General features: G+C 44.7%; 1 protein-coding gene across 2 annotated transcripts in view; it reads right to left on the bottom strand.

The window, feature by feature from the left end:
- Positions 1 to 14,448, bottom strand: part of adcy9 (adenylate cyclase 9) — a 65,934-nt gene that overhangs the window by 39,884 nt on the left and 11,602 nt on the right. For both annotated transcript variants that reach the window (XM_033040652.1, XM_033040651.1), the window contains exon 2: positions 353 to 540. In XM_033040652.1, the coding sequence (XP_032896543.1) occupies positions 353 to 540 (188 nt within the window). The remainder of the gene's footprint in view (positions 1 to 352; positions 541 to 14,448) is intronic.

The raw sequence follows: 14,448 nt of genomic DNA, 5'->3' as shown, positions 1-14,448 counted from the left end.
AGGTACAGAACAAGATACCCACGTTCAGTTACTTCACATTGTGTAACAAAAATATTGACAGTGGATTTAGAATTAAAGGAGCGACTAAATTAAAAATGTATGGAGTTAAGATTAATAGCTTAAACAGTCCTACTTCAACAGTGGAACTGCAAACATCATCACCCTTGATATGTATTTCACGCTCTTAATGCAGCACTTTCTACCAAATAAATTTGTTACTAAATTCACATTTCCAGTCAAGATAATTTTCTAAAATAATACCGATAATGGAACGCCTTTTCTTTATTCCCTCCCTTTAACCAGTTCCAATGTTTCAATGGTTTGGCATTGGCTGAAGTTCTTGATCACTCACCTTAGCTTTGCCCACCATGCTGCTAGGTGGCATCCCTTCAGCAGCAACTTCACTTGTGATATCTTGGAGTTGATTGGGAACTGCAAAGGAACTGGAGTCTCCCATGGCAAGGCAAGGTACCAGCGGTTGGGTGCAGGTACACACAGAATGGGCCAACTTTCTTCCAGAAATGAGGAAAGTCTGCAATCCTGTGGAGAAAGTAGATGAGAGCTGCTCAAAACACTGCATTAAGAAATGTATAATTAGTCAGATCAAGCGGTAACAAAGTGAGGAATCTAACCTAGAGCATATCTGCACTACAAAACTAAGATTTCAGGGGTGGGGAATAAACTGCTTAAAACAAAATGAATATAAAATAATCAAGAATGGCGGTGCAGGCTCGAAGGGCCGAATGGCCTACTCCTGCACCTATTTTCTATGTTTCTATGATTTTATGTTTCTAAGAACGATGGAAGTCAGTTGCTTAATGCAACGCAGCTAATGTATTTGCGCATTTTGTAAAAAATGTATTTTACATTTTGAAGAAAGAATACACCGTGTTCACTAGGTAGTGAATGATATATTAATTAAGCAGGTTGCTTTGTCCTGGATAGTATAAGAGAGACACCTACGTACGACTCCTATTCATAGACAACAGCTCTGCCTTCAATACCATTATACCATCCAAGCTTATTACCAAACTTGCGAGACTTGGTGTCAGCACTCATCTCAGCAACTGGATACTCGACTTCCTGACCAACAGACCCCAATCAGTGAGGCTAGGGGACAAATCATCATTATGATAAACCTCAACAGGGAGGCTCCGCAAGTACGTGTTCTCAGCCTCCTTCTTTCTTCATTGTACACCCACGACTGTGCAGCCATGTACAAATCTAATTCCCTTTTCAAATTCGCAGATGACACCACCATTGTTGGCTGGATATCAAATAATGAGACGAAGGAGATAGAGAACCTCATATCCTGGTGTCAAGACACCAACCTTTCTCTCAATGTCAGTATGACAAAGAAGGTAGTGATCGACTTCAGAAAACAAAGCGGTACACATACCCCAGTTTGCATTGATGGTGCTGCAGTAGAGATGGTTGAAAACTTAAAATTCCTAGGAGTCAATGTCACCAACAACTTCTCTGGGACCACCCGCATTGAAGCAACGGCCAACACCTCTACTTCCTTAGAAGAATTAGGAAGTTTGGCATGGCCCCTACAACTCTCGGCAACTTCTACAAATGCACCATAGAAAAACATTTTATCAGGATGCATTATAGCTTGGTTTGGGAATAGCTCCATTCAAGACCGTAAGAAATTGCAGCGAATTGTGGACGCAGCCCAGACCATCACACAAACAAACCTTCCTTCTATTGACTCGATTTATACCTCATGCTGCCTCGGCAAGGCCAGCAGCATAATCAAGGATGAATTGCACCCTGGCACCCTCTTCTCCCTTCTCCCATCAGGCAAAAGGTATAGAAATGTGAAAGCACACACCTCCAGATTCAAGGACAGCTTCTTCCCAACTGTTATCAGGCAACTGAATCATCCAGAGTGCAGTGCTAAATTATTATCTACCTCCTTGTTGATCCTTGGACTATCCTTAATCGGACTTTGCTGGCTTTACCTTGCATTAAATGTTATTCCTTTATCATATATCTATACACTGTAAATGGCTCAATTGTAATCATATATTGTCTTTCTGCTGACTGGATAGCACGCAACAAAAGCTTTACACTGTACCTCGGTTCACCTGACAATAAACTAAACCGATCTGCAGAATGTTAGTGTATTTTTCCCCATGGCCAAGAGTTTGAACTAACCAACTCTGAAATACCAATGATATAGCTCGGGTGTTCATTTAATAAGCCTATTTAATCTAATCTCGAATGCAAAAATTAAATTAAAAACAATGCTAGAAATCTGGAATAAAAGGTAAAGCTGGAAACAATCAAGTTAGGCAACTTTGGTGAAAAGTGAGTGTGTTAAAATATTTCATTCCCAGGATTCTTCATCCAGATGTTCTGCAGTCCTGTATGCAAAATGTCAAGTTTCTCTCTCCACAGATGCTGCCATGTAGAATGTGTCAATTATGTCAAGCCCAACACCATTTAGCTCACCATCTTTACAGATTATATTTCAATCTCATTTACTGTTGAAATGTGTTTAACTGAACGCCATAGGATATGCAAATACAAATCATCGTCCGCATTTAAATGGAAACGCCATAACTATGTCAATGTAACTCATCTTAAATACAGATGGAAAACTAGAGAAATGCAGAAAAACTACAAACCGAGAATTTACAATAATTAAAGAATTTACGAGAATTTACTGTAAAGGCATTGCAAGTGAAAACAAAGGCACATTGTGTAGGAAAGAACTGCAGATGCTGGTAGATAGACACAAAATGCTGCAGTAACTCAGCGGGACAGGCAGCATCTCTGGAGAGGGAATGGGTGACGTTTCGGGTCGAGACCCTTCAGACTGATGTCAGGGGAGTGGGCAATACAGAGATAAAATGTAGTCGGGGACGGTAAGAGTGGTAGGAGAACTGGAAATGGGGAGGGGACGGAGAGAGAGAGAAAGCAGGTCTTTTGTCAGGTTAGGTAGAGGTTCACTTGCACCTCCTCCAACCTCATCTACTGTATCCGCTGTTCCAGGTGTGGACTCCTGTATATCGGCGAGACTAAGCGCACGCTCAGTGATCGTTTCGCTGAACACCTCCGACCAGCCCGCCTTAATCTACCTGATCTCCCGGTTGCTCAACACTTTAACTCCCCCTCCCATTCCCACACCGACCTTTCTGTCCTGTGCCTCCTCCATTGTCAGACAAAGGAACATTGATCTATAACAATGGATTTCATTCATGGTAAAATACCAGGATTTTAAGGACTCCTACTCAGAATTTTAACCATCTTTCATATGAGTTTATTCACTGTGCATTAAGAACTCTTGCTCACTGGTTATCTACACAATCTACATGGATTTCGGCGTCAGTTAAAATTCAGTAAAGGAGATTTGACCACTGCATTGTCAAAACAAGTTGGAATTCCAACACAGAGCACCACTGCGAGGAGATAGACAGGAGATGGCCTTCCACCCCACCCAATCATCACATTAGGATGGTGTATACTTGATACCAGTCTCTGGCTTTAGTGCAAACACCACTCCCCGTTCTCATGATTAATATGCCACTATATGCCTCCACCCCAACTTATTCGATAAAAAAAGATTCAAAGTTGATCTTTAAAATATTAAAAATTTAAAATGGCAACAGCAAACAGAATGCATGGTAAGAAACAACAAAACAAGACTGTGTTTCTATTCAAATTTTATAGTTCAATATTAGAGAAAAATCTTGGTCCAACCAGAATATTGCTTGCAGTTTTGGTCTCCTTATTTAAAATATGCTTATTTGGAGGAAAAACAAAGGTGGTTTATTGGACAAATTACTGGTTTAAAGTGTTGTTTCAACAAAAGATCAAATAGAATGTGCTGATGGTCTAAGAAAGAGAGAAGACTTATTGAAATAAAATGGGGTTGGCAACAATAACTTGCAAATTTACAAGACACTGGTCACCCTTCAATTTGGAGTATGATTGCCACAATATAGGAATAATGTGGTGCAGAAGTGGTTCACCAGATCATTGCCTTCATTGAAGGACTATGGAGTGAGATTAGATGTTGTGTTTTGTTTTTCCTGGAGTGAAGGAGGCTGGGGGTGACCTGATAGAGATATTTAAAATCAGAAACATAGATAGGTTAGAAAGATTTTTTCCCACGGCAGTAGGCATAGGTGGGAATTTTAAAGGGGATTTGAGGGAAAAGTTTATTTTGAGGTGGCTAATATCTGAAATTTGCCGGGGAGGAAGTGGAGTCAGATACGATCACTAAGTTTAAGAGACATTTGGACTTAAACATTGTAACCGTAGCTGGCACTATCACCATCTCTAACAGCTCATTCCATACAATAATCCCCACAGATATCTGTAAAAATTCCCTCTCACCCTAAATCTATGGCCTCTAGCTTCACTCCCCTTTTCTAGAACACTGGAATACAAATTTCTGATGCATCAACCAGATGTACCAGCTAATATGACAGCAGTGTACTTTTGACGGGGAGAGAGACAGAATGCCAATAATTCCTGGAATATGGTTTAGTTTAGGGATACAGCACGGAAACAAGCCTTTCAGCTCACCGAGTCAACGCCGATCTGCGATCGCTCCAGACACTTGCACCATCTTACAAGATACAAGATAGATTTATTCATCACATGTGCCAGATGGCACAGTGAAATGAAATTCCCATACAGCCATACAATAAAAAAAGGGACACAACACACTATAGGGTTTGACATAAAACATCCCCACACAGCAGAATCAAAGTTTCCCACTGTGTGGGAAGGCACCAAAGTCAGTCTCTTCCTCCACTGTTCCCCGTGGTCAGGACCTCCCCGTGCCCTCCGCAGTTGCCGCTACGGGCGGCCCGATGTTCAGGACCGCTCGCCGGGGTGTTGTAAGTCCGACGTCGGGGCTGCGGGACGTCCTCAGCGGCGTGGACACCAGAGTCGGCCCCCTCCTACCGGAGTCGGCGGCTTCCAAAGTCCGCAGGCCGCGCTGGGTGGAGACTGCTGCTGGAGACCCTCTGCAAGGCGCCCCAGGACTCCACGATGACGGTCAGCGCCGCCCGCGTTGGAAGCTCTCCGCACCAGAGCTCCACGATGTTGGAGCAACGGCTCAACGCTTCGGAGCTCCAAACGGCGACCAAGGTAGGCATCGCCCGCTCCGCGGTGACTCCAGCGCTGCGCCGCCGCTGGAGCAGCCTTTATGGGCACAGCTCTGCTGAAATTTCATGTGGTCTTAATAGCAGGAAAAGAAAGGTCTGACCAATCACACATGGTACCTCTGAAATCCTTTCAAAATTGAACTTGAGTGATCGCCATAAACACGATCACAAAGAAAACACTGCAATAATCAGTAACTCGCTATGAAAAATTCCGCAGCTCTCCACAACTGAAACAAATTCAATTCAATTCAATTCAATTCAACTTTATTGTCATTGCACAAATACGAGTACAGGTACAACGAAATGCAGTTTAGCGTCTGGTCATAGTGCAAGACAGTAGAAATAAAAATGCAGGGTTACATCCATTCAATTGAAAACTTGAAGTTGTCAATTCTTCACAAGTACAATCCTGTTCAACAAAATAACTCAGAGCATGACAGAAAAAGGGAGTGATTCACTGAGTCAAGAAAATTACATAAATGATTTGCTTCCCAAATATAGTCTAATAAAGAAGCTCACTGGTGCTAATGACTCATGAGATATTAAGATTCCCACAGTCTTTTGCCATAACCGTTGAGAAAAGTAAGCAATCTCAACATTTTTATTCAAGTTCAAACTATGAACTGGCTGGCACTTTATGACCAGTTGTGTCGAAGTATGGAAAAGTAAATTGCATTTTGAAGACCATGACCACAACTATTTCTAAATAGGGAAGTTCAATTGGGTTGACATTGAAAATCCTTTTGAGCATGCTTAACAATCAAAACAAACCTTGGCGTACTGGTGATGATGTTGGTGTGGAATGGCAGGTTGTCTGTATACCCATTCCTTCCAAATTGTGGCAACATTAATCAGCATTAATAATAATAATAATAATAATAATAATACATTTTATTTATGGGCACCTTTCAAGAGTCTCAAGGACACCTTACAAAAATTTTGCAGGTAGAGGAAAAACATGTAAGGGGAATGAAATAAATAGTAGAGACATGACTAGTACACAAAGTAAAGACAGAATTCAATACAAAACACAATATGAGACAATTAATGCACAGATGAAAAGGGAGGGGGACGTGGGGCTAAGGATAGGCAGAGGTGAAGAGATGGGTCTTGAGGCGGGACTGGAAGATGGTGAGGGACACGGAATTGCGGATCAGTTGGGGGAGGGAGTTCCAGAGCCTGGGAGCTGCCCTGGAGAAGGCTCTGTCCCCAAAACTGCAGAGGTTGGACTTGTGGATGGAGAGGAGACCGGCTGATGTGGATCTGAGGGACCGTGAGGGTTGGTAGGGGGAGAGGAGGTCAATGAGATATGGGAGGGCCAGATGGTGGAGGGCTTTGTAGGTGAGGATCAGGATGTTGTAGTTGATCCGGTGGGAGATGGGAAGCCAGTGAAGTTGTTTGAGGACTGGAGTGATGTGATGCCAGGATTTGGTGTGGGTGATGAGTCGGGCGGCTGCGTTCTGGACCAGTTGGAGTCAGTTGATGTAGGTGGAGCTGATGCCAAGGAGAAGTGAGTTGCAGTAGTCCAGTCAGGAGGAGATGAAGGCATGGATGAGTCTTTCAGCAGCAGGAGGTGTGAGAGAGGGTCTGAGTTTGGCGATGTTGCGGAGATGAAAGAAGGAGGTTTTAATGACATGGCGGATGTGAGGCTCAAGGGAGAGGGTGGAATCAAAGATCACGCCAAGGTTGCGGGCCTGGGGAGATGGGGAGACAGTGGTGCCGTCGATGGTGAGAGTGGGGTTATTGATTTTGCATTAAACTAGGGTGGAGAGCAATTGAGGTATAAATGGCAATTGCTTTACAAAATATACTGTATATATTCCAGTACTGTAATATTCCAAATACTGCTGATGTTACATTGGTCATTTTAAAAGAAACATGAACAATGCAAATTAACCCTCTGAAAGTGGTTTTAACTAAATCAATGTGAATTGCCACATAATGTTATGTTCTGTATTCTAAGTACAGGTATTCTAAGTACAGGTGCTTGAAAAGTCTGGAGCGGCTGCCTCCTCCCCGGAGACCGGGGAATCATTGCATAAATGTTAGTCAGTTAGTTTGGAGGGATTTTATGTGTTGGGGGGGGTGAAGGGGGAAACTTTAATTCTTAATCCCCTACCTGGTCGGAGAGGCGGGGAGCGGGCAATGCCTTACCGGGTCGCCGTGCAGTAAGCTCCGGAGTGCTGTGGCCGCCGACTCCCAACATCGCGGAGCTGGGGGCTGCGGGCGTCCGGCCACGGTTGTAGCTCCGACCCCGGCAACTCTACCCCTGTCTGCGCGGCGCTCCAAATCCAGCGCGGCCCGCGGCCGGACGCCCGCAGCCTCAGCGCCGCGATGTTGGGAGTCGGCGGCGTCGCAGCGCTGGGATACCAGCGGGGAGCGGGCAATGCCTTACCAGGTCGCCGTGCGGTAAGCTCCGGAGCGCTGTGGCCGCCGACACACAACATGTCGGCGGCCACAGCGGTGCTGGGGCTGCGGGCGTCCGGCCGCGGGCCGCACTGGATTTGGAGCGCCGCGCAGCCAGGGGTAGAGATGCCGGGGTCGGAGCTACAACCGGCGCCGCCCGCGGCCGGACGCCCGCAGCCCCAGCTGGGAGTCGGCGGCCACAGCGCTCCGGAGCTTACTGCACGGCGACCCGGTAAGGCATTGACCGCTCCCCGCCTCTCCGACCAGGTAGGGGACTAAGAATTAAAGTTTCCCCCTTCACATAAAAGCCCTCCAAACTAACTGACTAACATTTAAGCAATGATTTACAGATGTTTAAGTGTCTCCCCGGTCTCCGGGGAGGAGGCAGCCGCTACGGTAGTACAGACCTGGGTTGACCGTGGGTCGTTTCGGGTCAAGTTTGGCGCCAAACGCGAGCTTTGGTGTGCAGACGACATCCTGGAAAAAATGGCCAGTTTTCGGAGTTTTTCGGTTTCCGGAACTCCGGATAAAAGGTTGTGCACCTGTACTGCCATAATCATCAGCCTGCGGCTCAGTATCGAACGTCAGACCAATACCATACTGCATGTGTTTACAAAGCTATTGACAAAGAACTGTCCAGCAACATTCAGCTGTCTTCAAAAGTGAAATACATTAAAATACTGAGAGGACCATGTTTTGATCACAATGAGTCTATTAATGTCAGGAACTATAGTATACAATTGTCCTTAACCCAAGCACCGCAGCTGGGCACCAAGTATCTGCCTGCACACATTTTGGTCATTTTCAGAGGGGGGGGGGGGGGGGGGGGGGGGGGAGAGGGAGGAGAGGGAGGCGAGAGAGAGAGAGAGGAGAGGGAGGAAGAGGGAGGGGAGGGAGGGAGAGGGAGGGAGAGAGGGGGAAAGAGGGGGAGAGAGGGAGGGAGGGGGGGAGGGGGAGAGAGAAGATGGGTGGGAGGGAGAGAGAGAGAAGCGGGAGATGGAGAGTGAGAGGGAGAGAGGGAGAGGGGAGAGCGGGAGAGAGGTGAGAGAGGGAGAGGAGAGGGGAGAGAGGGAGAGGAGAGGGGAGAGACGGAGAGAGGAGAGAGGGAGAGAGGGATGAAGGGAGAGAGGGAGAGAGGGAGAGCTGGCGAGAGGGAGAGAGGGAGCTGAGGAGGAGCGAGGGAGAGGGAGTGGAGGGGAGAGGGAGAGGGAGAGGGAGAGGGAGAGGGAGAGGGAGAGGGAGAGGGAGAGGGAGAGGGAGAGGGAGAGGGAGAGGGAGAGGGAGAGGAGAGGGAGAGGGAGAGGAGAGGAGAGGGAGAGGGAGAGGGAGAGGGAGAGAGGGAGAGGGAGAGAGAGAGGGAGAGAAGGATGGAGAGGGAGAGAGAGAGGGAGAGAAGGATGGAGAGAGAGAGGTAGAGGAGGAGCGGGAGAGAGAGAGGGAGAGGGAGAGAGAGAGGGAGAGAAGGAGGGAGAGGGAGGGAGAGGGAGAGAAGGAGGGAGAGAGAGAGGGGGAGAGAGAGAGGGAGAGAGGGAGGGAGAGGGTGAGGGAGAGAGGGAGGGAGAGGGAGGGAGAGGGAGGGAGAGGGAGGGAGACGGAGAGAGAGAGAGGGAGAGAGAGGGAGAGGGAGGGAAAGGGAGAGGGAGAGAGAGTGGGAGAGAGAGGGAGAGAGAGGGAGAGAGAGAGGGAGAGAGAGGTAGAGAGAGGGAGAGAGAGGGAGATGGAGAGGGAGAGGGAGAGAATTGTCCCAGACAACTTTCTTTCCTCCCTTCAATCCCACCTGTTCCCGTGTCCGCCCTCCCTGCGTCCTCCGATGACTTCTCTTTACCTAGTTAGATTTATTTGGTTTAGGGACACAGCACGGAAACAGGCCCTTCGGCCCACCACGTCCACGCCGATCACCCGTTTGAACCCGCACATCTTTGGAATGTGGAGGAAACCAACGTTATATTGCACGGGGAGAACGTGCAAACCCCACACAAACAGTGACCCGGGGCAGTGTCGAACCCGGGGCTTGGAATTGTCCAGATGGTCCCCACTACGTCCACATCAGCACACAAAATTAACCACCACCAATTGGCGCATTTCACAGTAACATCATCAACATCTGCACTCCAGGGCATTTGATGCTTTATAATATCTTGATTCTGGTTTGTACCCAAAGGCCTTTCTCTTCCTGGGAATAGTCCCCACCATCTGGCACGTCATCACCTCCGCCCAAACTCCGATATTAATGCCGAGAAATTGGCCCTCTCACGCACGTTGTTGTCACATGCAGTCTGGCAACATTAGATTGTCACTGCTGAGATTTCTGCATGGACCAGTGGAGAAGGGAGAAAGTGTTGCTAACTCCAGTAGCAATTCAACAGCGCTAGCCGCGCTGGAGACCCGGGTTCGATCCTGACTACAGATGAAATGCAGATCTGTATACACTCAGCAGCTCAGCTGCCGAGAATGTTTATCTCAAGTGACCTATGACCTGGGCATGCGCAGTTGAAATATCGAACTTGCTTATATTGGATGGAAGGCTGATAAAGTGAAGGCAGGGTTGCAACATTTCATCTCATATACACAGCATGGAACAAAGGGACAAAACCTTGCTGCAACTACACAGGGGTTTTGAATACCACATCAGTACTATTTGGTCCTATTATTCCCCAATCTTTGCATGTTTTATCTGCGCTTTCTCTGCAGCAGTTACAGTATACTCCGCACTCTATTTTCCTTTTAAGGTATAAATTGCCTGGATAGTATGCAAAACACCCCCCACAGTATCTCAAATATGTGACAATAATCATTTATTATTAAGTCAAAGCCAATAGTTCCCTTAAAAGACATTGTAGTGAAAGTCAATTCTAGATTCCAGGGATAACACTTTCCTCTATACATTGAACAAGCAGATCTATAGTCTCTGGAACATGGAAGAAACTAAGCAGCATTCTGTGATGAATCAACAAACTTCTCCAGATTTGAGGTGAAGCGCTGGGAGGGACGGGAATTTGACTAAACTTGGAGACAGTCTCAGGATAAGAAATTAGTCACTTAAGTCAACGAAAATGAGTAATGCATCCCAATTTTATGAATCTTTGGACTATTGAAATACTGTGGATGTTGTCATTCAAGGGCTGGATAGATTTTTGGACAAGGGGACTTCACAAAGAGAATGGTAGGAGGCCAAATGTCACATCAGCCATGATCTTTCTGTATTGCAGAACAATCTCCAAAGGCCTCATAGCCTACTTATGTTATTTTCCTCAGGCAAAATCAAGAGCAAGCTTAGTTATTTTTTGCAATGGAAAACTGAAGATATCTGCTTGAAAATACTTATAATGAAGAACAGCGATGATAAGATGTGGAAGCGTCGAAATACTTAAAAGGATGAAAGACCCAAAAGTATAAAGGGATAGACCAAAAGTGTGCTTGGCTAATAAGAGTTTCAGCAGCACAATGACAGCATGGTACACCAAATGAGGAATGTACAACCAGGCAGGGAGGATTCATTTAGTAAACTGCTATCTACCTATAAAATGGCTGCTAAGGTTGACAAATATTGTATTTTCCTCAAATGAAGTGGTGTTTTGAATCAACCACCCTGGTGTGGGCCCAGAATGCAGACAGCGTTCAAATCCTTAATTGAATTCATGTAATCGATCAAGTCATAGGGGCTCAGTATTTTAATTGCACGTTTCCCAAATATAGTCTAATTCTGGAGAATGGGGATTTCCCCAAAAAATCCTGCCCACACTAAATAGATTATTAACACTTTCAACTGTCAACTCTGCACAATTGAAACTTTTGTAATAACACAAATAAATACTAAAGTAACCAAAAGGACATAACTGTTACATGTCAAAATTGTTTTGTGCAATCTCATCAGCTCAGAGAGGAACCAGCTGGTTTGTAGCAGTGCATTTATTGGGCCTGACAAAAATGTCACAAGCACGTTATTAGAAGGTTCCTTGGGACCATTAACAAAATTCACTGCATAAACAGTGGGTAGAAGCATTGAGTTAAATGTTAGAACCTTGCATCATATCTGGACTGAAAAACCAAAGCATATGGATCCATTTAAGGAGACATTAACACAAGTTAGTGAGCAAAATATTCCTAAATTAGCACTTCATTTTCATATTTGGTTGCAGAAAAAACATCTTTAAATGGAAAGGACATTATATTTTATAACAAGATAACATAAGATAAGAGACACAGGAATATACCATTCAGCCCAACTAGTCCATGCTGATCTTTGTACTTCTTTCACTCTCTCGACTTCCTTCCTTCAAATATATCCATATTAATTATAATTAATTACTCACTCCCCAAAGTAGCAAGTGGTACATTCTCTCCTAATCAAGTTTCTTCCGAATTCCCCATTGGATTTCTTGGTGACCGTCTTATATTTGTTTTGATCTTCCCCACAACCCGCAGCCTTCTACCTACACTTTTGATAAAATCACCTCAGATTCTCATGTCAACGGAAAAGATAGTTAACACTGTTCATCCACTTCAGATACAAATATCTTTGTCTATCATTATTTGATGGCTGCCTATTCATAATCAATCTAATTTGAAAGGCAACAAGAATGAAAACATATAGATGTTGAGGTTTGAGAAAGTCGCTATTCAATCTTAAGGCTTAAAGAGAGACTCAAGTCTGAAGTAGGGTCTTGACCCGAAACGTCGCCAATTCCTTCTCTCCATAGATGCTGCCTCACCCGCTTCTGAGTTTCTCCAGCATTTTTTGTCAACCTCAAATACACACAATGGCTTTGATATGTTTATTTTGGAATAAGTTCTGTTATGTCATATTAGCATCATATTTAAAGACAGTGCTTTTTGTGACAGTATGCACCAGTGCAATGTACTGGCACCTATTAAAACATTAAACGTCTTTATTTTTTTGAAGATAGACACAAAATGCTGGAGTAACTCAGTGGGACAGGCAGCATCTCTAGAAAGAAGGAATGGAATTATTTTGTTTTCTGGCCAGGTCACACCCATGTTGATTAAAGGTGCAAAGGGCACCTTTTGGTCTACAAAAACTGTTTAAAGATCATCAGAAATATCAGAGGGGAGATGAGAGCATCTGTGTTGTGGTGAATTGCTATGATCTGTTGTGATGCATTGCCTCAAAGGATGAGGGCTGCAAATTGAATAGTAACTTTCAATAAAGAACTGAGGAAATTAGCTAATTTACCACGTAATCAAAAAGATATCTTTTTATTAATTTCAATTTTTTCAATCTCTTACCTTGTCGGAGAAGTGATTGATTTCCGGATCGTATCTCTGGAGCTGGAGGCCTTGCTCGAGACTGACCTCGGGGCGTGAACTTATCATCGGAGCCTGTGATCCCTTGCCTGGGATCGAGGCTCCAACTGCGGCCTGCGGAATTCAACATCGAGGAGCTCGCAGTCTCGGGAAGCTCCAAAGTCGCAGGAGGCTAGACCAGCCCCGACCCGGGGCCCAATCGCCCAGCGCGGGGAGCTGAGATCCCCCCCGATGCGGAAGGTCCGACCGCCGGCTACGGGAGCCAAGATCGTCCCGTCAACGGAAGGCTCGAGGCCCCCGAGGCCAAAGAAGGGAAGAGATTGAAATTTTTGTTTTTCATCTTCTATCACAGTGAGGAATGTGGAGTCACTGAGGTGGGTGTTTATGTTAAAATGTATTTATTGTGTTTTGTTGCTTTTTATTGATATGACTGTATGACAAATCAAATTCCTCGTATTTTGCAAAACATATGTAGCTGATAAAGTATGATTATGATTTCCAGGTAACACATCATCAGGCTCTTTTCACATCAGAGTTACACTTACAAAAGTTAACATACAAGCAGCTCAATATGCATCCATCTCATTGTCATCTTTGTGATGGCCTCTACTTTCAACTGATAACATTTCAAAAGACCAACTTGGACAACTGCAATGCCTTAATGCAAAATTTTAGATATTTTCTAAAACAATAGGTTAACTTGTATTATCTTACCCAGCATTTATAAGAACAATTCTGGAGTTGACCATACCAGTTACACAGGAATGAGAGCACAGGGAGAATGTTTGCAAATAAATCCTAAAGCCAATACTCTAGCAAGTCAATTGTAACCATGTTCACCAGGTTAATACCCAGGATGGCGGGACAGACATATGATTAAATAATGGATCGACTGGGTCTATATTTACTGGAATTTAGAAGGATGAGATGGTATCTTAAAGAAACATAAAATTCTTAAGGGATTGGACAGGCTAGATGCAGGAAAAAATTTCCCCATGTTGGGAGAGTCCAGAACCAGATGTCACAGTTTAAGAAAAAGGGGTAGGCCATTTAAGACTGAGATGAGGAAAAACCTTTTCACCCAGAGAGTTGTGAATGTGTGGAATTCTCTGCCACAGAAGGCAGTGGAGGCCAATTCACTAGATGTTTTCAAGAGTGTTGGATTTAGCTCTTAGGGCTAACGGAATCAAGGGATATGGGGAATAAGCAGGAACAGGGTACTGATTCTGGATGAGCAGCCCTGATAATTTTGAATGGCGGTGCCGGCTCAAAGGGCCGAATGGCCTACTCCTACGCCTATTATCTATGTTTCTATTGTCTTTCCGCCAATAGGTTAGCATGCAACAAAAGCTTTCATTGTACCTCGGTACATGTGACAATAAACTAAACTAAAGTCATTCAGCTCAATGGCTCCTTTCACTTCATTCATCTTTTGTAGAAGCAGCTGGTTCATATTATTTTTTTTAAATCACAAAAAGATTCTATGAAGATTCCATGACCAATACGAAGAAGAATCTGAAACATGATTCTTTACAGAGAGTTGAGAGATTTGTTTTTCCTTCCAGACAGTGTAAAGTGGAATAGCAATTTTGGCAAGTCATTTAAGAGACAAAATGTAATCTTGCTTCATCATATATGCATTGTTTTT

The sequence above is a fragment of the Amblyraja radiata genome, chromosome 22 (genome assembly GCF_010909765.2).
Source record: "Amblyraja radiata isolate CabotCenter1 chromosome 22, sAmbRad1.1.pri, whole genome shotgun sequence".
In the NCBI taxonomy this organism is placed as follows: Eukaryota; Metazoa; Chordata; class Chondrichthyes; order Rajiformes; family Rajidae; genus Amblyraja; species Amblyraja radiata.
This window is presented reverse-complemented; position numbering and strand designations above follow the sequence as displayed.